The 23,551-nt window shown below is 38.4% G+C and overlaps 1 protein-coding gene across 8 annotated transcripts in view; it reads right to left on the bottom strand.

The window, feature by feature from the left end:
• Positions 1-4,169: 4,169 nt before the first annotated feature.
• IFT80 (intraflagellar transport 80) overlaps positions 4,170-23,551 on the bottom strand; it is a 115,362-nt gene continuing 95,980 nt past the window's right edge. For all 8 annotated transcript variants that reach the window (XM_082393979.1, XM_082393981.1, XM_082393985.1 and 5 more), the window contains 4 exons: positions 23,137-23,226; positions 22,874-23,046; positions 14,486-14,609; positions 4,170-7,564 (listed from right to left, as the gene is read on the bottom strand). In XM_082393979.1, the coding sequence (XP_082250105.1) occupies positions 7,454-7,564; positions 14,486-14,609; positions 22,874-23,046; positions 23,137-23,226 (498 nt within the window). In that variant the 3' untranslated portion in view covers positions 4,170-7,453. The remainder of the gene's footprint in view (positions 7,565-14,485; positions 14,610-22,873; positions 23,047-23,136; positions 23,227-23,551) is intronic.

The following is a 23,551-nucleotide window of genomic DNA, read 5'->3' as shown; positions in this document are numbered from 1 at the left end:
GCTTTGTCTCTACTCATTTATATCTAAAATACTATATGTTTTTTGCCTATTTGCTTACGGTCTTTCTCCTTCCCACCAAAATGTCAGCTTCACCAGAGGACAGGAATATTTCTCTGTTTTGCTCATTACAAGGCATTACAAGGTTCTGTCACCTAGAACAGTGCCCAGGCCACAGTAGGTGCTCAAGAGTGATTTGTTTAATAAATGAATTTTGCTATTTGAAATGCAGGTAGTCATCAAGAATGGGGAAAAAAGATTTTTATTCTGGGAAGACAAGTGCCACAAAAAGGAATTTTGTTGACTTAATTACAATTTTTAAATTATAACTATTTTTCTAACAGTTTTGACTGAATGTCACTGGACTTAAAAGATACAAATTTTAGTTTCATTGCAAATACTATCTAGTATTTTAAGTCAAAGACAAATTCATTATAGTCCTGAATCCATTCATATAATCCTTTTTAGGATTACATTTTGTGACACAGATAGCTAATCAGAACAGGTAGCAGGTAGAGAAAATAATTACATTTTGTGCATTTCATTGTGCATATTTTCATCTACATTAAAAACACAGAAAATGAAGAGAAATTAATATTATGTTAATGGCAGATATTGAAAGGCAGGGGAGAAAACACAGGAAAATTGGCAGTAGATTCTACTATTATGGGTATATAAAAATTCTAATTTAATTCTCTAGCACATTGTAAATATTACTTAATCTCTATTCGATTACATTCTACCATTTAACACTAGACATGTGGATACTTAAGGAAAGGCAAAATAAGAAATATACTAAACATACAATCTCTTGGGTATTGTTATCTGTAACTGCTAAAATGAGAGTAAAAGAGAACGCTGGGGTGAATCTTGATTGAGAACCAAGCTGAGGACTATGGTCACTAGCCTCAAACCTGCCCCCAAAGGAAAAATTATGGTGGGACAATGGAAAGTACCTCCAAGACCTCTGGTCACCAAGAAAGTAGCCCATGTAGCGGGAGGGCAAAACCAAGAAACTATTGAAATTCGAAGGTACGGTGTGAAGGAGTTTTCTCATTTTGTGGATAGTTATCATTGGCTCCCTGCAAAGCTTTGCTAAAACGGATTGTGAGAGTGACAAATTTAGGGGCAGTATCTTTGGTTTTGAATACTGCAGAGTGAACAAGCACATCTGGGTGGATACAGGACCCACAGCTCAGTATGGGACAGTCATAGATAGCTGTACATGACGCAGACCCACAGCAGGTTATTCCCAAGGGAACAGCCAGCCTAGTGGACTAAATAAAACTGCTGTAAAGTGTATTTACCCTGAAAAGGAGGACTTTCCAGCTTCCCAAATAAATGCCAAGTAGAATACCCCGGATAAAGCAGCTGAAATGCTTTACATACAAACTATGTGGAACTGGCTCTGTGATGATGGGACTGTTCATCCGCCCACATCATGGTAAATGCTGTGATTAAGGGGGCCCTTTCCCATGGGCACTGCATGTCATCTTACTGCTGCAAAACTGAACAACAGTCTGAGAAGCCTTATCAGATTTGCTTCCTCAGCTTGCTCACGTGTGTCTTACAAATACCAAAAACATTAAAGAAAGTGGGAGAGACAGATGGGAGAATCGAGGGACTCACTCCAGTGGGGTGGAAATCTTTTCATGGTTATTAAGAAATGGGAAGAATAAAATGGACATAGATGGAATTGAAACAAAAATCTTAATACAGCACTACTGAAATTTGGGAGGACCTCCTGCTAGACCTTCAACATTAAAGGTCCTCCCAAAGCCTGCTTTATTTTTCGCAATTTGGAGGAATTTTAAAAACTGCAAGGCAAAGATTACAATGAGGTACTCATCCTGAAAATACCTGAAGTAATAGGGAGATTAATCAAGATAAAGATTGATAAAAGGGCCTCAGTCCCTTGGCTCAACCCTTCACTGGGGACCAAAAGCCTAATGCACGTGAGTAAAATGGTTAGAAGGTGGGGAGGTTTCAGGGACACTTGACCTGGGAGCCCTGTGCACTATAGTACCAAAATCTGTTGGTAAAGTTCTAATGGGAGGCAAAGTATATTGAGAGGATATTGAAATGCAATAGCTTAATCCCATCAGGTGAACGAGTTTATATGAAGTGGTTTTGACTTTTTTACCTGCATGTATTATGGGGATGGATATTGCATCTGACTGGGGAATATTTCCCCGACGTAGTATTGTAAAACAGAAGGCATGTAAACCCTTCCTTCAAGTCACATGTTAAATGGGAATGAATAAGATTGCCCAAGCCCACACTTTATAGAAGCTGCAGTGCTTGTCTGGACAAATCCTCTGCACAATAGCTGTGTGCGGAATGTAACTGTGGTTTATGGCGAAAGCCTGTAAGCACCTCCCAGCAATGACTACTGGAATTGCAGACTAGAAAATTTCCATTTGAGGGGCAATTACTAGCTTGCCACCAGACATTAACTGGAAATGCCCATGTGACTGAAAGGCATAAAATAATCTTGCAACCTGAAATACCCATGATGTCTGGTGATGTCAGAGAAATGCTCTAATGAAGAAGGCAGTGCCCAGAAGAGTTCTATAATAAAATAGACATGGTTTGTACAGGAACATTCTACCGGGGAATGAAGTGTATCCACGAGTGGGTAGACTCTCTGCCCCAGGACTGACTTTGGAACCATGTGAGGAGCTGCCAGATTCTATGATTACTTGGACAGTGCCCTATAAACAGCTCTCAACTGACCAACAAAGAGCTGCTTGGTTTATGGATGGCAGTTTCAACATGAACAGACAACATTCTGTTTGGAAGGCCACCACTCTGATGGAAAAAGATAAAAACAAATCAGCTTGGTGAACTGCACTGCATGCTGTTTACCCTTATGTTTGGATCTTTACCGACTCATAGGCAGTGGCCAATGACCTGGCCATGTGGTCAGGCAGAAGGGCAATGGAAGATTGGCCTATTGGGAGGCCAGTGGAAACAGGGCATGGCTCTATGGAAATCATTACAGGAATTTGAGGGGTGCATTAAAGTAGGCCACGTCAATGCCATCAGAAGAACCCCCTTCCTGCATCAGAAGGCGATTAGAATCGACAAGCAGATACCCTAGTGTGCTCACTTGATGTAGCCACCTGGGTCTGTGAAACGGGTGGACACTGGGGGGGTGGGCTGCAGCAATGCAGAGATGGGCTCGATCTAGACGTATTCCTCTGAGTCACAAAACGCCAACAAGAACTGTTCCGTCTGCCAACAAGAGACACAGAGACTACAGCTGGCTCTGGGGCAGATTCCCGAGGGGGAGTCCTTGCCCAGAGCTGGCAAGTCAGGCTGATGCTGGTAGCCCTGGGGGACGGCAAGTGGATCCTGACAGGAATAACTCTGACTCTGGACTGGGCTTTGCTTCCCCAGGGGTAGATGCAAATGATCGGAGTACCGCAAAAGAACTGGAACAGAAGATACTGCATTGATTTGGACCGCTGTGTCACGTTTCTTCAGACCAAGGAACACTATTTACAGACCATTGTCTGTAACATTGTCTGTAACAACGGGCAGAGAGATATCTTCCTCAGAGTAACAGTTTGGTAAAGAATTAGAAGGAACAATCAAAACATTGATTGTCTAAAAGGGGGGAGATAGGGAATTCCCTGGCGCTCCAGTGGTTAAGACTTGGCGCTTTCACTGCCAGGGGCCCGGGTTCGATCCCTGGTTGAGGAGCTAAGATCCCACAAGCTGAGCAGCCCAGCCAAAAAAGAAAAAAAAAACCCAAAGAAACAACAAAAACAACAGACATTTATAAAAAAAAAAAATGGGAGGAGAGAGAGGCATGAAAGGCTGGTTTACATGCCCTCATGAATGTGTGCTCACAGTCAACATGAGCGGGGCTGAGGGACTGTCCTCACTGGACAAATCCCTCTGCTTTTCTGGATGTGGGGACGAGGGGGTGGGTGAGGATGCTCGTGTGACAACGCTACTGTTTTCTCTCTTTCCCGTATCACCTTACCTTTCTTCTTCCTACTTGAGGCAGTGGTCCCTGGACCAAGGATGCAACTACGTTGCTGGAAGCAGGGATGATTCCTGAGCAACAGGGTCCTTTATGTCAGAGTTCCTAAGGGCCTGACGGGGTGGGTTGTGCTTTCGCTCCATCGGGCAATACTGGGGCTAACAGTGAATACAGTTACATTGCCTATTGGAAGAAATAGCCCGCTAACTCTGTACCTATGTAACCCTATCTTACGTGGATGGGAGTGGACAGAGCGGGAGGCACTTGGCTAGACTCTTACTGCTGCCTGTGATCTAGACCAGCACAGTGGCTGAACCTAATGTTCCTTCCAAGGTGAAAAGGTTTGGGTACAAACAGAAGAAATAGTTAAGTAGCCAAGGGTAAATGAATAATAACTGAGTTATGCAATGAGAGAACTCCAATGGTAATGCTTGGAAGGAAGCTCAGAGCAAGAAATGATATTATCTCTTAAGTCCAATTATACCAAATGCCTCAAGGTCATATATTGCTGAGACCACTCCTGCTTTTTTTTTTTTAATTTATTTTTTTATATTTATTTTTGGCTGTGTTGGGTCTTCGTTTCTGTGCGAGGGCTTTCTCCAGTTGCGGCAAGCGGGGGCCACTCTTCATCGCGGTGCGCGGGGTCTCTCACTATCGCGGCCTCTCGTTCCGGAGCACAGGCTCCAGACGCGCAGGCTCAGTAATTGTGGCTCAGGGGCCTAGTTGCTCCGCGGCATGTGGGATCCTCACAGACCAGGGCTCGAACCCGTGTCCCCTGCATTGGCAGGCAGATTCTCAACCACTGCGCCACCAGGGAAGCCCCACTCCTGCTTTTGAACCTGACAAGATTGAATGGAAACCCTGAGACATCCCATCATATGATATGACGATGGATTGGGCTGATTATCTGAGACTGGATGAGACTCCAGGAAATGTGTCAGTATCTTTGATTCTTATTTTTCAGGTTACATCTACCATAATGTGATGTGCTATAACACTGGCATTATTGGAAAGATAATGCCAATATTGATCATCAAATGTATTGGGAAATTGAGTTTAATAGCTTCCTATCCTTACTCCACATTGACTCCTCCAAGTGTTGCTGTATCTGTTATGCTCAGTCAGGTATGTTCCTTCTGCTATAAAAGATCCCATGATCAAAGACCAGGGAGTAGCCTATGATATATAAAGGATGTATCTGGTCTTGGGGAGGGGGGCTGGTAAAGAGCTTCCTAAACCCTTGGAATTTCCAGAGTGAGAGGAATATCTTTGTTATGCTAATGAGTGGGGGTGGCTAGAGAACTTCAGGATGAGGGCTGGTCACCACACGATTAGAGGGCTAAAACTTTTAGCCACCTGACCTCCAGGGAGAGGAAGGGAGCTGGCCATTGAGTTCAATCGCATAGCCAGTGATTTAATCAACTGTGCCTACGTAATAAAACTCTTGAGACAAAATTCAGGACAGCAAGGCCTGGGGGAGCCTCCTAGTTGGTGAACGTATTGACGTGCTGGGAGGATGACGTGCCGGGGTTCCACGAGGAGGAGCCAGCATGGAAGCTCTGTGTCTCCCACTTCCCCCCAGATCTCTCCTTCCTCCTAGACCTTGCTCTATGCATCTCTTCCATTTGGCTGTTCCTAAGTTGTATCTTTTACAATAAAATTGTAATAGAAAATTTTTCAGTGAGTTTGGTGAGTCATTCTAGTGAATTATCAAACCTAAAGGGGGGTGGTAAGAACCCATAAATTTGGAGCCAAGTCGGAGAGATGTGGGTATCCTGGGGTCCCCACTAGCGACTGGCAACTGAAATAAGGGCAGTCTAGCTGAGGATTTTGCCCTTTAACTTGTCCGACCTACACTAACTCTGGGTAGTGTCAGAATTGAATTGAATGGTAGGGCATCTAGCTGGTTATCAGAGAATTGGTAGAATGCAGACACATTTCATTATATTTTTTGAGTTTTTAAATTGTAGTAAAATAAATATAATATAAAGTTTACTCTTTTGACCATCTTTTTTTAAACTTTCTACTGTCATATAACATAATATAGAAAACATATATAAATGTATAAGTACAACTTATAAGTAAACCGCTCAATCATATTTCACAAACTGACACACCTTTGTACCCGGCATCTGGATGAAGAACAGAACATGCCAACATTCCAGAAAGAAAAAGGAATATGTTGAAAATATAGGAACATTTTCATTAAAAAAAAATTGATATATTAATTAAAATGGGGGTGAGAGAGGTAATCACTTTCCCATGCATATGCCTATGCCCACTCTATAATATACCATTTCCAAAAATGTCTTCATGGAAGAATTTCTAAGGATTATTTGTGTCAATGTTAAAAAGCTTTGTGGTAATAATAGTTTTGGGACATACTGAATTAAGGCTAGTCCAACAGATTGATCATTTAAGGAGATTTTCACAAATTCAGACTCTAGAGCCTAGTGCCTAAACATTCTCAAGTCAGAAGAGGAATGAGGAAAATATTTCTTGCCCATTCTAGATATATTTCTAAAATTATGGTAAATATATATAACAAAATTTACCATTTTAACCATTTTCAAGTGTACAATTCAGTGGCATTAAGCACATTTCCAGTGTTGGGCAACCATCACCACTATCCATTTCCACAACTCATTCATGCCAGACAGGAATTCTGAACTTATTAAACAATAGCTCCCCAATTTTCCCTCCCACAGTCCCTGGCAACTACTATTCGCCTTTCTGACTCAGTGAACTCGCCTATTTTTGGTATCTCATGTTAGTGGGATCATACAATGTTTGACCTTTTGTGTCTGGCTTATTTCACTTAGCATAGTATTTTCAAGGTTCATCCATGTTGTAGCATGTATCAGAATTTCATTCTCTTTAAAGGCTGGATAATATTCCACTGTGTGTAAATACCACATATTTTTTATCCATTCATCTGTTGATGGCCATCTTTTTTTGCCCACCATTTTGCTATTGTGAAAAATGCTGCTATGAACATTGGTATACAAGTATATGTATTATTTTATACTTTCATAAGTCAAGCTTCATTTTTTTGTTGTTGTATAAATAAACTTTTGGAGTACTTCACAATTGAGATCAAATAGAAATTAATGATAACATACATTTTTAAAGAGTCCAATGTTTTATTATCAGCATTAATATTGTTCATACTGAAGATTCAGGGATAAAATAATGGACAGAAAACTGGAATGTAAGCAATACTACATAGATGCATCATAAATATATAGGATGTTTTGCTAATTATTGGACTAAAAATATAAAAGATGAAATTACACCAATTATTTTGTGCTTAGTCTTTCTGAATATCCTTTTGGTATTAAATACACAGCAAGTGCTTATACTTAGAGATTCTGCCTTTTTTTAAGCAAGGAAAACAAGCTTATCCTTGGTTAATCAGAATCAGTTTCAAAAGGTAAAACTTCTTAAAGGTAAGCATGGCATTTAGTGCTTAAGACCAATATTCTTGCTGGGCTGGCTGCTTGAGGATCGCTCTCTTTCTTTAGTAATTTCCATCTCAATTTTGGCTTTGATTTTCTCCCAATCTATTTCGAGCTGCAGTAGAAGAAAAGAAGAAACATGCATATATAGTATAAGACATTTTTGTTTAATGCAAAGTAACTAAGAGTAGACAAAAACAGAATGCATGACTTCCAAAACATTAGAGAAAAAAGAGGGCAGGAAAGAAAAGTTAAGAAGAGATAATGCTCCCCCAAAAAATGAAATAGCGTTAAGAATAAGACCTAATAGAACAATTATCACAATAAAAAGCAAAGACTCTCATTGTGATACCAAAGACCAAAATCTAGTTGTAGCTTTTTATAAAAGGCACATCTAAACTGTCCCATGGAGCCTTAGGATTCTGCTCTGGTGCCTCAGGTTCGAGGGGGTAGGAGCGAGTGAAGATGGACTGCTCTCCTGCAAACAACAGGGAGAATGGACAGGGCTCCATTTTTGAAACAGTAGGCCATGTTTCAAATGGGTCAACTCTTCACCGCTTTTATACTGACGTTTCCATTAGGAGCCTACCTATGGAGAAAGATAGGGGAGCATCTGCTTCCCCAGAGCATACTCTGCAAAAGGGGCTCCTTCACAACTCTTAAAATAATATGAAGACTTGGTGGTAAGAAAATGATACGGGCTTCCCTGGTGGCAGAGTGGTTAAGAATCCGCCTGCCAGTGCAGGGGACACGGGTTCAAACCCTGGTCCGGGAAGATCCCACATGCCGCGGAGCAACTAAGGCCTTGCGCCACAACTACCAAACCTGTGCTCTAGAGCCCGCGCGCCACCACTACTGAAGCCCGTGTGCCTAGAGCCCGTGCTCTGCAACAAGAGAAGCCACTGCAATGAGAAGCCCGCGCACCGCAACAAAGAACAGCCCCCCTGCGCTCGCCACAACTAGAGAAAGCCCACGCACAGCAACAAAGACCCAACACAGCCAAAAATAAATAAATAAAATAGATAAATTCATGAAAAAAAAGAAAATGATGAAAAGATATTAGAGGAAGTAGTGGGAAAGCAAGGCTGAAAGACATAAAAAGAATAACTGAAAAGTGATAATATTTTTATCTGTTTTCAGCCAACCACCAGACCCCCCAAAATCCAGCCCTGCCCCTCTACTAAATCAACAGACATAGTGTTAGGAATGGACTCTGCTCTGAATTCAATAAACAATTTCTTTAGGGAAAAGGCTTCTACTATTTTTAAAAGTTTGGAGATCACTAATTAAGGAATGTGTGTCCTCTCAGGCAAGACATGGGAAAAACTGGGTCCTACCTAAAACTAACTCTGATTTACTTTGAAATAAACCCAAACTCCTGAGACTGAGCCAAAAGTGAATAGGTTTTCGCCTCCATGTAGGGGAGGTGAGTAGAATAAGCAGTATTAAAGCAGACTGCGTTACTACTTGCTGCCTGAACAGATTTACCTTAAGTAACTGAGACTAATTTAACCTTAACAGGACTTCACGCCTCTTTTATTTTGTGTTGGAAATAGGTAGAATTAAGTATTTGGTTCTTTTTTATTCCAATATCCTTTCTCTAAATTTCTGTGAAGTAATTTGTGGATATTTTTTAGATAATCATTCCATATACTTGTCTATAATACATAAAATTGATGAATTAAAAGAATCCCTCTTACTCATAGAAGATGAATGTCTGTGCTAAGATGCAAGTGACAGCTTATCGAAAGGCAGAGCAAATGTTAGGTTATTTGAAAGACTCATTTTTCAATCAGGTCAGAACTTGATGTTTTTTAAATGGCAAAACAACTCATCTAAGAAAACATTTGCAAAGAGAAAGACAAAACTTGATGAATGCCTTGGCCTTCTTCCAGGCTTAAATTGACTTACATATGTTTTTCAAATCAATCACAATAAAACCATATACTGATGATACACTAAACAACTGTTGCTCAGCTGCACCAGAAGTGCATCAAGCAGATTGATGACATCTATATTAGTTACTTGTTATAGTACAAATGAGGGTGTCAGCTGACTGCTATCCTACTGAAAATAAATGTTTCACTTTCACTCTGGCATTTGTCCAGTTTTAGAACAATGTTCTCCTGATAATTTAGTCTCTGGAATAGAGTATTTTTAATAGTGAGTTTTAGATAAGGATGTACTCATGACAGCTGTCAAGTGACTTCTACACTACAACACATCCTTTTCTAGTCTAGGGAGTGTTAATACTATTTGGCACTTCTTATTCTAGTCCCTAGTTGGTCAATTCTTCCCATTCACATAATAATAATTTTGAAATCATAGCAAATGGCTCTCCATCCTCTACCCCATCTCTCTTACTCTCAGCCGAAAATCAGCTTCCTACTTTACAGAGAATATAGTGGCCATCAGGCATGAATTCACTTAATTTCCTTCCTTTCATAAAAGTAGGGTATCCGTCCTTATCTCTTTCCCTTCTGTCTCAGGGCAACCTCTTCACATAAGTCCCTGATCTCATCTTCTTTGACTCCTCTAGGACATTGGCCTTCAATTATTACCTACATATTTCAATTTCCTTCTCTTCACTGGCTGCTCCTCATTATCCTTCCCTCTCTATTTTGTCTCCCTACAAGCTACCACCTTCATTCTTCTTTTCATTCCTGACTCTCATCCTCTCCCCAGACCACTGTAATATGACTGTGTTCCCACTACACCTCAGAAGCTTTTCACTAACGCCACCATTAAGTGTTTTAATCCCTCATCCTGTACACCTTCTCTATACGAGCAATTATTTAACGCTCACTCTATGCCCTGGATTGCTCTAGGAGCAAGGATTTAGCAGTGAACAAAAAGATAAAAATCACTGTCTTCATAGAAAGATAAACAAAGACAAGTAATAGTGGTAAGAGTTTTGGAAACAGGGGAGGGAGATAGCGCCAGGGTGGAGTTGTGGGGGGGGGATGGGTGTTGTATTTCAAACAGAGTGATCAGAGAAGGCCTCCCTGAGAAGCTGACGTGAGGGCCTGATGATGAGTGAGCGAGTCTCTGGGTGTATCTGGGGAAGAGCATGCTAACAGACAGAGGGAAGAAAAAGGTCCTGATGTAGGAGCATCCCCTGGACCTTGATGACCACCGCTCTTTGAAATATCTCTCTCAGTACAATATCGTTCTCTTCTGGTTTCTGCTCTCGTTTCTAAATGTCCTCAGTCTTTTTTTTTTTTTTCTTTTTCTTTTTCTCCTATATCCTTACCCTCAGTAACCTCTTCACTGTTAGTATTCACTGGGGTTCCAAGCACAGCGTTTTCATACTTTCCCCTAGGAGATCTCCTCCACTCTCACAGCTTCAACTATTCCTAAACGGTCATGACCATAAATTTATTTACCTAGCCCTGCTTCTTCCTTTATCAACACCCTCTGATGTTCACATTGATATTTCCAATGCCCACTAGACATCTCTGCCTCGATAGGGGCCACCCCACAGGGACTTCAAACTCAAAAAATGGCCTATTTTCATGTATTCAAACTCAAAAGGTCCAAAACTTGTATATGCTCACGTTCCTCTACCAGTCACCAACACTAGGAATCCTGAAGTTGTTCTCAAATGTCTTGCCTTACCTCACCACCTCTCCTCCCACCCCCAACCACAATGTTCTATTAATTTTACTGCTACTTTTTCTTACACTAATCCTACCATCTCCGTCTCCTGCTGAGATTATTACAGTAACCTCCTAACTGGTCTCCTAGTCACCACCCTTACCTCCAATCCGTCTTCCACATCAGAAGTTATCTTTCAGGTCATTTTCTTGATTACAAACCTCCAAGTCTTTGCACTGCCTCCATTATAAAGTCTATTATCACAGTGTTAAGACTCTTTAATGTCTGGTCCCATCAATATTCCAGCCACCCAGGACCCAGCACCCAGGACCCAGGGCAGTCACTCTGTACTCCTTCACCATTCTTTCAAGATCCCATGCATTTGCTCTTATTATCATATCCTTTAACTGACTAACAAAATCCTACTCAAGATAATTCTGTGGAATAAATAAATAAATTTTAAAAATGAAAACTAACAAATACAAAGTATTCAATTTCCAAAGGGGAAAAAAAGGATACTTTGGTGGAAAATTCCAAGTTTCCGTTTCCACTTAGGAACTGGGATTTTAAAAGGGAAAAGTGATCACGTCACTTCCATTCAGTATCTTTACATTAATCTTAGGGTAAATCCAATATACCGAATTTGCCCTATGAAACCCTCAGGTCAATCTCCCTTTTGCTCGTCACTCTTTCCCACTTCAGAGCCTTCCCTCTGCCTAGAACACGGCCATCGCCACACCATCCCCACACACCCTCAGTCAGCTTCTACTATCCATTCTTTACAGCTCAGCTCAAATAGCAATTGCTTTGCTTAGAAAAATCTGCTGATTCCCCCCACCCCAGGTCAGGCCTGTCATTCATAAAGTCTTACAGCACTATGTACACTACCTTCGAGGCAATTATCACAACTGAAATGAACAATTAACTGTATAATTAACTATCACCTCCATTTGAATATAAGTTTCAGGAGGGTCAGTGTTTGCCAGGTTTACTATTATATCCCAACCACCAAGGAGAGTACATTGTCTGCAGGAGGTGCTCAGTAAATATCGAATGAATAAAAGGTAACTAATTACCCAGCAAATGAGCTATCACTTAACAATCTCTCGTTATTTTCTCTCCTGTTTTTCCCTCTTTTTTTCTTTCTCCTAGCATAATGCTTTAAACATTTCCTGTCTCTTCTACTTCCCTTCCTGCACAGAGTATGTATTCAGTAGATTGAATGTATTCCTCAAGTGGACTTTATTTGCCAGACTCATAAATTATTTTACAAATACTTACTGAACAAACTTGTAGAGCAGGTATAATGACTCTAATGGGGTTCTTAGAAGATAGTACACCGTGTATGGATCTCAGATTTCCATATTTTAAACTAGAAAGGCCCAAATAACATTTCACGGCTCATAAATATGAATGTATATCAAACTTCACTTCTTATAAACTTTTATGTTATGCATTGTGAGCCCATTTGAGTTCACCAGATAGGTAGAATAAATTTCTTTTTAAGAATGATCTTTTTCTATTCAATTCTTAGTTCTGAAATAAAGAGTTTATATAATCACAATTTTGGCTAAGATAATTTTTAAGTCAAAGATAATTTTCATCTTAAAATACTGCTTTATGATTTCTAGTTAACTTCCAAATTACATTTGTGAAGAAGAAAAGTAGAAAACTAGAACATAGTGCCATAGAGAGTCAAAGTAACCTATATAGTTTCAGGATGAAAAGAAAACAAAATACCAAAAAAAAGCCGTGTTATTCTGATTCTCCCACTTTGAACATTTCTACTACTCTTGTGACTGAAGTATCATATGTTAGTTATAGGTGAATACGTATATAATGAAAAAGAAGATATGAATGTTAAGTTTTTAATATCTGAAATATAATTTCCTTGAGGGTAAAAACTATATTTTTTATGTCCTCAAAAGCACCTAGTGTGAACGCAGTGAAAATAATATTATTAGTAATGATGATGAAGAGGAAGCAGAGTAGTATTAATCTGCTTAAAAATTATACAATAAAGTAAATTTAAGGTGGGTGCTCATTTTTAACATACTGTCATATTTTCAAAACTGAGACAAAAAAGATGAGGTGACTACTGATTCTCTGGGCTGCTTAGCGCTCAGTGCTGGTGGCTGCTGTCATATTCTGTGAATTGAGGGTATAGCCCTCAGAGCTCCCAGGGAAGCCCTCATAGCCCAAACTCCCAAAGGATCCATTTCAGTAGTAAACAGTTCCGAATCAAACAAAAAAAATTTTGTGGAGCTTCTATAAAATACATCCCTTTCCACCAAGAAACCCACAACTTGTGTCTATCCTGGATCCAGATGATAAAGTTGCACTGCAGAACTAAGAATGGCCCCAAAGGCTTCATTACCCTGAAAACTGGTCTGAAGTCCAAAACTGTGGTTCATGACACTCAATATTCTAAATACGGCAAATGTATAACGTTGCCTTTAGTAGGTGCCTTCTCTCTACATCTTCCTTCCTCTTCCCAAGCTTCCTCTTATATATTCTGCCCCCTACGATAAATCAGAACATTCCATTTTATTCCATCCCCAAGGAGGAGCACTCCCACAGTCTATAAGCTCCATGAAGACAGAAGCCATATCTGTTTCAACACATAGCATAGTGCCTGGCCTGGAGTTAGTACTCATAAACATTTTTTGAATAAATGAACAACTAAAAGGCTAAAGGAATCAACTAGTTCACAGAGCTGGGAGCAAGGTTGACCCTGTTTTGGGATTACAAGTCTCTTGGATCTGCATGGCTACAGGTGAGCTCTATTTCTGCCATTTGAGTATAGAAGGATCTGGGCAGGTGGCCACAATCTTTTCTGCTCTAGGTGCTGGGACAAACGCCCTTGTTCTGGCTCTCCTGTGTGCTGATGTGTACTGGGATGGCTTTTTTCTAATTGGGTTTATAAAACTTTATATTCTGGTAGGAACTTGAGAGGCAAAGGGTTAGCAATCTTTTGTTCTAGGCGGCGAACTCTACCCAGGCCAGGCACCTTTTGAAGTGCAACTGAGCTCCCTAGAATCTGCAAAGTGGCAAAGTATCCATTTTCTGGCCAGTGCCCTCTGTGCTTATGTATTTCCCCTGGAGCAGACAGGGCAGCTGGTAGAAGACAAAATTCAGGAGCTGGAAGCCTTTATCCTTGCCATTTATACTGTTTATCTAAAAGTATCAGTTAGCACACAACCTTAACACAAATCGAATATTATAAAACCAGACTTGAGTTAATCAAAACATGGCTATAAGAGTCCAGAAAAAATATTCAGTAATATAATTACATAGTCAAAATAAGACAACATCAAAAGGCAACAAGTAGTTTTTTTTAGAGATTATGGTAAGAATTATTCAAATTTTGTCACATTAGGATGAATAATACATACTTATAAAGCATATACATTATTATCAAATACTGCATAATACTTACACCTTCTGCATACTGCAGGTATCGTTTATTAGTTTCCTGTTTACCAAATGTCTCCAAAAACTTTTGACGGTAGGCAAGCACTGTATCAACATGTGTTTTGTATTTAACAGCTAATTCAAGTGCCCTACAATGAGAAATAAAACAGATTATCCGCATTGCTGTGTTAGCCTCTATGGGCAGTGGAGTTTTGGGGTGAAAGGGTGGGACAGTCTATGTTGATCCCTCCACTCATCCCTCAATGTGAAAGGTACGTCATTCCCTACCTTATCCATCTTGCAAATTCCTATTTATACTTCAGGGTCCAGACCAAACATGATCTCTTCTCCCTGACCAGCTCTCCTTGTAGAAATAAATGACCATTATATCTTATCTGTGCTACAGAACATTTTATACATACTATTATTTCAGCTCTGCTTACAGTGTATTGTAACTATTATGAATCTGTTCCTTCCACTAACCTATGCATTTATTGAAGGGAGATCTGGGCTCCATTTCTCTTTGGTGAGTACTACAGAGTGTATGTATCATAAATGTTCACTGAAAAATTCATTGCAATCATAATAAAATTCAAGTGAATGAACTCCCCTAATGTAAGTGGTTCGACTATCTTGACCACTTTTTAAGTCAGTAATGAATTTATTCTGTTCAATATTCAACTAAATACTGATATCCTTACTTATCCTTATTAGTAGCACAGTAAATTAAAAATATTATGAAAATAAAATTTGAGGATAATAAAAGTCTGACAAAATGCCTTTTGCCATTTGATTCTTAGAAAAAGTTAATAGCCATTTAAATTTAATAATTTAATTAATATCTATTTAACTATGTAACTAAGTTATTTTAAGGTAATATTTTATTTAAATAGCAGACAAGAACTAAATGAATTGCTAAAATCAGTGGTATAACACCGAAGACATAAAATCTATATATTGATAATTTGGAGGGAGATGAAAAGATTATTCTTCAGTTCCAGGCCTATTTTTGCATGTAGGTTTTGGACAGCAACTCAGCCCGTGATCCTATGCATAACTCATATTAGTTGAGCCAGGAACAATCTAGTAGAATATAGCTCTCCTACACTGTTCATTGTTATCCTGTTTTAAAGTATGGGAAACAGTCATCGTAATAGTCAAAGTACATTATTTCTCAAGTTCTCTTGCTTTCTAATATAACACATGATTTCTGAATAGGCCAGTGATGGTTTATCAGACTCAAATATTATGAACTTGTTGTTTTAGACAAAACTGACTACTGACTAGAATTTTTGCAATATGTGACTGTTTAGTAGGAAAATTTGTTTGATTCTTAGCATGCTTTGGTTTGACGTAAACTAAATAGTCACTTTAAAAAGTATTTTAGATATTATGTGTGTATTAATTGACAAATGATAGACAATTGAGAGAGATATTAAAGACAATATGATAAATTATGAATGTAAGTCATGTATAATACAAATGATAATGTCAAAGTTCAGTACAATGATTTCTTACAAAAATATATTGCCATAAACAATATTGCTAAATCCAAGGGTATTTGCTACCCATCACAAACTCCTCACAAAGTTCCCTCATTCCTCTGTGACTTTATGTCTTTCAGAGAAAAAGAAGGCACACAGAAAAAATGTAGAGGTATTAGGATACAGAGGAACAAAAGTAGAAAACAAGAGAAGGCAAAAAAATATCTATAGAGGCTCAAAAGATGAGAAACAGAAGTAAAGATGCCTTAATTCTTCTAACCCTCCCTCACATCATCCCCCTCTTCACCCCTAAGGCTCTGATTCCCGTGTTGTATGTGTGAGTGGAGACTCTGGTGAACCACCTCACCGGCACCTCAGAAGTTCCAGTTCCCATTCTTTCTTTATGATTGTACACGATGGGGGAAGGTGTTCTCGACTGTGCAAAACTGGAGGTGTTCAAAGTGGGGAATACGTAAGCATCTATTCTGGGTTGGGGCTTTTCAAAAATTCCAAAGAGAGACTTTGTTATGGAACATCAACACATTTAATTACGTAGAAAGGATAGACCATGATGTCTAATCCTGCATTTATTTTTTTTTAAAGATTTTTTTATGTGGACCATTTTTAAAGTCTTTATTGAATTTGTTACAATATTGCTTCTGTTTTATGTTTTGGGTTTTTTGGCTGCGAGGCATGTGCGATCTTAGCTCCCTGAACAGGGATTGAACCCACACCCCCTGCACTGGAAGGCAAAGTCTTAACCACTGGACCGCCAGGGAAGTTCCTAATCCTGCATTTAGATGCTAAGAATTATCTGCTATTACAGTCATTATTATTATTATAAAATATATATTAATTATCTGATTGAAAAGCAATAGCTAAAGTTAGACATTCAAATGATATGTGCTATTTTAAATGTTCTCTAAAAGCACACACTGGGTAAAAAATGTTTCTGTACCACATTTAGGAGGGAATTTATTCCAAATTATCTAAGAGTTATGGGAACAGTATGTCTCTAGCTTTAAAATGGTTATTCAGCAACCAAACAAATGTAACATTAGATTATGGGGCTGGAAAAAATCCATGTATCCTCTCTGATTTTAAACAGAAGGAAGTTACATTAAAAGATGTTATAACTTCAAAGTATAATTTTTTTGCATAACTTGAATGAAGCAAAATCACTTTATATAACTGGTAAAGTAGAAAACCTGGAGTTTCTAGTTTCTACCTCTTTTAACTTCAGTTTTTGAAGACAGACTACCACCAAATGTCCAAAGTGAATGTCAAATAGATAACTTGCATATCTACAACTCCTCAAGGGCTGCATCTTATTAGGTTGCAGGCAATTTTCAAGTTCAAATATAAATGACGGAAGCACAAAGCAGCAAGACTATGCTTCTCAAATAGAATAACCCATATTAACAAAGTAAAATCTGTTCCCTTCTAAAGGATTTAAACAAATATAGAAATTCAGGGATCCTAAAAGCAATCTAATGTATTTATCATCCAATACTTAAATTCTATCCTTCCAGAATTCTACAGGCCCAGTGGGGAAAATAGCAAGAAAACACAAAAAAGAAATAGGAGAACTTATAGATTAAAAGAAACCTAAGAATGTATCAACCAATCAAAATGTATGAATATTTTATGAATCCTGAATCAAACAAACCATAAAACAAAACAAAACATTTATGAGACAATCAGAGAAATAAGCACACTGAATAGAATTATTGTTAACTTTTAAAAGTGTGATCATGATACTGTGGCTGGATTAAAAAAATCTTTAAGATACATACTGAAATATTCATAGATAAAATGATACGATGACTGGGATTTGCTTTTAAAAACTGTGGGGAGGGATAGAGGAGGAGTAGAGATTATTCACAAATTGATAACTGTTGAAGCTGAGTGATGGGTACATGGAGATTCATTATACTCTTCTTTTTACTTTTGTATACATTTGAAATTTTCCATAATAAATAGTTTTTAAATTCCATCTTTTTTGGTCCCTCCTGATCTCTTTGGCTGAATCCTCCTCTTCAACCAGATCATTAAGTGTTGAATTTCAGGGGAAATCTGCCTGCTGCCCTCTTTTCTTTTTCCTTCTTTAAATTCTTGAGCCACACTCATGGCCGCAGCTACTCCAAAGGCTGATAATTCCCTCAGTGGCTTTCCCCCAATGTCTAGGACCTCTCCTCAACCTCACACCTGTATATCCCACTCCTGCTGGACCTCATGAACTGGACAGATAAAGGTGACTAAAACTCAACAAATCCAAATTGTTAGACAGCTTAATCCCCACCCCGCCCTCCCCACTCACCCCGACACAAAAATTTACCATCCAGTACAGCTTCGGTTCTACACAGATACCAAATGTGGGCTTACCCTCCTGATAAAAGACACAGACAAATTAAAGCCCTGCCAGACTTTCCTGGAATATACACAACACTCAAAAAATTTTTAAAAACTCAAAGCACTATTCGATAACATAAACCAGTTCTGGAAGTCTTAGTGTATGAGAACAATTATTTACTCACTCCCAGAAGAGGGTAATACATGGGTAGAAAAAATAAGATCATTTTTAAAAGGACACCATCTACATAGATAGGCATGCAAGAAGTCTATTATTAATTAATCAATCAGTCACATAATTTTATCATCGTCCTATGTTTGAATATCTTCGCAGATGGGGATTATTCTACTCTCTAAGCAAGCCATTCTTTGGATTATGCTGTTATAAGCTGATTCCTATATTGGATCCAAGTATTTATCCCTCTTACTTCTATTTTTTTATATTAGCTATATCATTTAGAATCAAAATTGTCATCACAGAACTTTGTCAGTTTTGTTCATTGCTGTATCCCCCCGTGCCTAAAACCTGGCACACTAGAGACATTCAATAAATAATTAAAGAATGAATAGTAGCTACCATTTATTGAAGGCTTACTATGTATTAGGCAGTATGCTAAGAGATATTCACATGCTATTTTACTTAATCCCGACAACAAACTTGTGGTTTTTGTTATTATCACCATTTTAAACACAAGGAAACAGAGGCTTACAGAGCCTCACTAATCTGTCCAAGATCACAGGACTAGTAAGTGCAGAACCAGAAATCAAACCCAGGTCTTATTTCAAAGCCCCCATTCTTAACCACTACATTTGTCTTTGTCCCATTCAGCAGCCCTTTTGAACAAGTCATTAAAAATGACCAGACGTGGGACTTCCCTGGTGGCTCAGTGGTTAAGACTCTGCGCTCCCAATGCAGGGTGTCCGGGTTCGATCCCTGGTCTGGGAACTAGATCCCACACGCATGTCACAACTAAGAGTTAGCATGCCGCAACTAAGGAGCCCACGTGCTGCAACTAAGGAGCCGGTGCAAACGAACAAATTAAAAAATAAATAAGTAATTTTTTTTTTTTTAATGACCAGACATTTCACCAAAAGACTGCTGTTGTTGTTGTTTTAAGCAGATCTCCATGTAATATCTAAATATGCCTGGTATGGCAGACATTCGATAAATATCTGCTGAATGAATGAATATGCATTAGGAAGAAATATTCCAACTGGTTTCAGAAATATCTGCAGAATTTGGAAATGAAGACAATACATAAGTTTTTCAAGAGTTTCTTAGCAGTTATAATTACTTCTGCTGATTATCTGAAGTCATGCTTATCCAGTCTTTGATATTTATGCTAAAAGTGATGGGAAACTATGGGTTTCATTTAAGTGAGTCAGGGGTCAAGAGTGACATGATGATTTCCATTGTGAAAAGATCACTATGACTACAGTGTGAAGAATGGATAGGAAAAGGACAAAGTAGGTGCAGAGAGACCAATGATGATGTTTTATTAAGAAAAACTTGGATCAGGGAATTCCCTGGCAGTCCAGTGGTTAAGACTCCACACGTTCACTGCATGGGGTGTGGATTCAAGCCCTGGTCAGGGAATTAAGATGCTCGCACGGTGTGGCCAAAAAAAAAAAAAAGAAAAAAGAAAAACTTGGATCAGCTTAGATAAGGGTGCTGGTAGTAAAGTGGATGAGTACCAGAGGTATTTGAGAGGGAAAATGGTTGGTAATTGGAGTATGGGGGAAAGAGGGTAAAGAAAATGTCAAAAGTAACTCCTAAATTTCCAGCTTTGGGTAGACTGAAAAGATAAGATAGATTACTCTGGAAGAGGACCAAGTTTATGAGGGAATAAATATAAATTTGAACTCAAACATATGAGACAGCCAATGGAAATGCTGAATAGGCAGGTGGATAACTGGGTTCTGGAAGCAAACATGGGCAGGACAGAGGGCTAGAAGAGAGATGCATATTTGGGAGTCTTAAGTGTGTAAATAGTAATCAGGAGCCTTGAACAATGCTCCTTGCCCTTTATCGACTTACCAGGCAGGCATATAGGTCTACCAGCATTTGACCAACCCATTGGTTTATAGTTTAGATGAAAAACACAAAGCATAAGAAAAGGAGACGCCAGGTAGATAGGAGGAACGGAGGAGCACCCAGCATTCGTTCTCTTTGCCCATTATATCTCTTTGCCCCTCTTGTTTTCCCTCTCCCTGAGATCTAATATCTTAAGGCAGAGTCATTTGCTGAAAACTGGAGGAGGGGAAGAGGTGGCACAGACAGCAGGATGTAGGGATAGTAGGGAAGATGTGAAGTTAGCAGCAGAGAATAAGTATGGTCACATGACCTAGGTCTCAAAGGATCAGAGATTTTACAAGAGAAGTAAAGATGGGGGAGGCAAAAAGGACACCAACTGCACTCACACCCAGACCTAAGGAATGTGGAGTCAGAGGGAATAAACTGACTCCATCTGAGAGGACTGATAGGGAAGGAGTGTCCTCTGGAAAGAGGTAATTTTCACTTAGGTCAAGGAGGTATGAGAAATGTTCAGAGGGCTGTATTATAGGCCATCAATAGAAGCCATCAGAGGCAAATGCTTCACAGACCTGCTCTGATACTTATATACTGTATGTATCTACACCCAATGTTTGTAGAGGAAGTGCAAGGCAAAATGATTAAGAGTATTGCATAAAGATTAAGAGCATGAATATTAAGTACCTACTATGTATATAGATAATATAAAATGATAAAATGTTTCTATCCTTCTAAAAGTGTATAATCTGAAAGGCGAAAGGTGACATAAAATTTACAAAGATAAATAACAAAAGAGATAAACATCAATCCTATAAAACAATGTAAGTAGTAGTATCAGCAGTATATATTTTATTGCGGTAATAGCAGAAAATTCAGGTCCTCTTTGATATTGGAAGACTTAGGTTCAAATCCTAGATCAGCCACCTACTTATGAGTAACCCTCAACTTCCTCATTTGTATAATGTTGTGATGACCAAATGAGATGATATAAGGAAAGTGTTTAACACAATTCTTGGCACATGATAAGCACTCAATAAATAGAAGCCTCACTGTTATTAACGACAATAAAATGGAATTCCTAAGTAGGTTGCAAGCTTTTTAATATAAGGATTATTTTTAAAATATCTGTTATACTGTATGGTGTTCAGAGTGCTATATAAATAGTAATGCCTAACATTTATCAACATAGACATTTTCTCAAAAGTATCAGTTGAAAATATGCTGTGAACACCATTCTTCCCTATTTCTCATGGAACTCATGGCTTAGTAATGGTATATACAATTTTCTGTTAGTTCTTTAATACAGAGTTTTAAAAAATTATTCATACTGTCTCTTTCCAAAATAGTTACTTTAGTATTTGTGAATTATGAATAAATTGAGGATAAGAACAATGGCCTATTCATATTTGTAGAACCTAAAACATCTTTCATGATCCTTTGTATAGCCAAACAATGACAACAAATTTGTGAAAATAAAGGATAGAAACAGGGTGGCTGAATTGTATGAAGAGTGTAGATAATTAATGTATAAATTAAATAAAGAGACTATAGTAAGTCCATAACAAAATTAACTACCTTTTGTTACATTTTTAGCCATTTTGTTACTTCTATTCAAGGGGAAGATAGAGATAGGACTATAAAAATTCTAATCTGAGGGAATTATAAGTAAGGGGCCGGTAATTGAAAGACTTATGGGTTATTTTTGAGCACAGAGAGAGACGAAGATGATGAAAGACATTTCAAACCTGGAAAAGTCAACATGCCAGCTTTATAACACAGTAACTTCAGGTGCATATAAGCACTACAACCTTGTTCACTGAGAGAGACATACCTGAGAGAATGAGTAGAGAAACCTAATATGTCATAGAGAAGAGCAGCCTGCCACTCAGTCTCAGAAAGCTATCTGTCCCAAAGCCTAAGGTAGCGGGGAAGGTTACTGACCACTCCTCGTTACAAATCCTTTGGTATTTCTTCCTTAGCTTCACAAATCTTTCTTGGCTCCTCTCTCTGCCTGTCTGACTGCTTTACCCCAATCTTTCAGCGGATTTCTCTTTTTTTTCACCCATCCCATAAATATGTTTATGTCTTCTCACTCCTCACATTCCCCAGGCAACTGCATCCATTCTTCTGGCTTCCATTCATTTGCTGATGACTCCGAAATTGACATCTCTAGTTCAAATCTTTCTTGAGCTCCAGGTCCAATAATCAACTATTATCACTTATCTCTTCACAAATATTTCAAATCCAACATCTCTTCCAAATCTGCTAATATTCTTACCACCATCTATCCAGTTACTGAAATCAGAAATTCTGGAGACATCCTAGACTCTCTTTTCTTCTTCACAGACAACTTCTGATCAATCATGATTCAGAGAAGGCAAAAATCTTTAATGGCAAACTACTCACAAATATAAATGTGAATAAATTCTTCTATGATACTAGGAAACTGTTAAGTACTGTGGAAGATGTAATTTACTAAGTGGTCGGTAGAAGAATATATTAAGATCAATCAGGTTTTGGAATTGATGAAAAACATTTTTATTACCTTTCCCAGTTGTAGAGATTAATATTGATCTGAATCGCTTGATAAACAAGGCCAGCCTGAAGAAGTACCATTTCAGCCTCCTGTATGTTCCCACTAAACATTAATATGTGGGCCATTTTTGATTCTTTAGATGGAAGATTTTTTATAGAATTGATGTATTGAACCTTATCAATCTAAAAAAAAGAAAAATATTTGAAGTGAATAGTAACAAATTATGGTAAGAAAAACACACAAACATATACACGTAAGTAAACATTATTTACTTCACCAATTGCTGCGTAGGCTATTTCTGCAGTAGTCATATCTCGATTAGCGACTGCCATAGCAGCTAGGCAAGCCCACATGGTTTGCTCCTAAAGTGAAAAATGAGAACAATTATTTCAACTACAGGGCTGAACTGCCTTAAAATAAACAGTGAATTAAAACAGAATAAAGTTATATTTTAATGGAAAATAAAAAATCACTGAGCATGGCACTGAAAAACCAATAATTTAACAGGTTAATGATGTGGAAATTTCATTGTGGCTACTTTGTTAAAATATATTAATAACACATAGAGAAAGTTTTGAATAAAGTTTTTTGAAAATGTTCATTTCTAATTATCAAAGGTTTATTTTGAACTTACAATATACTTTTACCATAACTCAAGGTTATGAGCCCTCCAGTCTTTTTGATGAG

The sequence above is a fragment of the Balaenoptera borealis genome, assembly GCF_965194805.1.
Source record: "Balaenoptera borealis genome assembly, chromosome: 5".
Classification (NCBI taxonomy): domain Eukaryota; kingdom Metazoa; phylum Chordata; class Mammalia; order Artiodactyla; family Balaenopteridae; genus Balaenoptera; species Balaenoptera borealis.
This window is presented reverse-complemented; position numbering and strand designations above follow the sequence as displayed.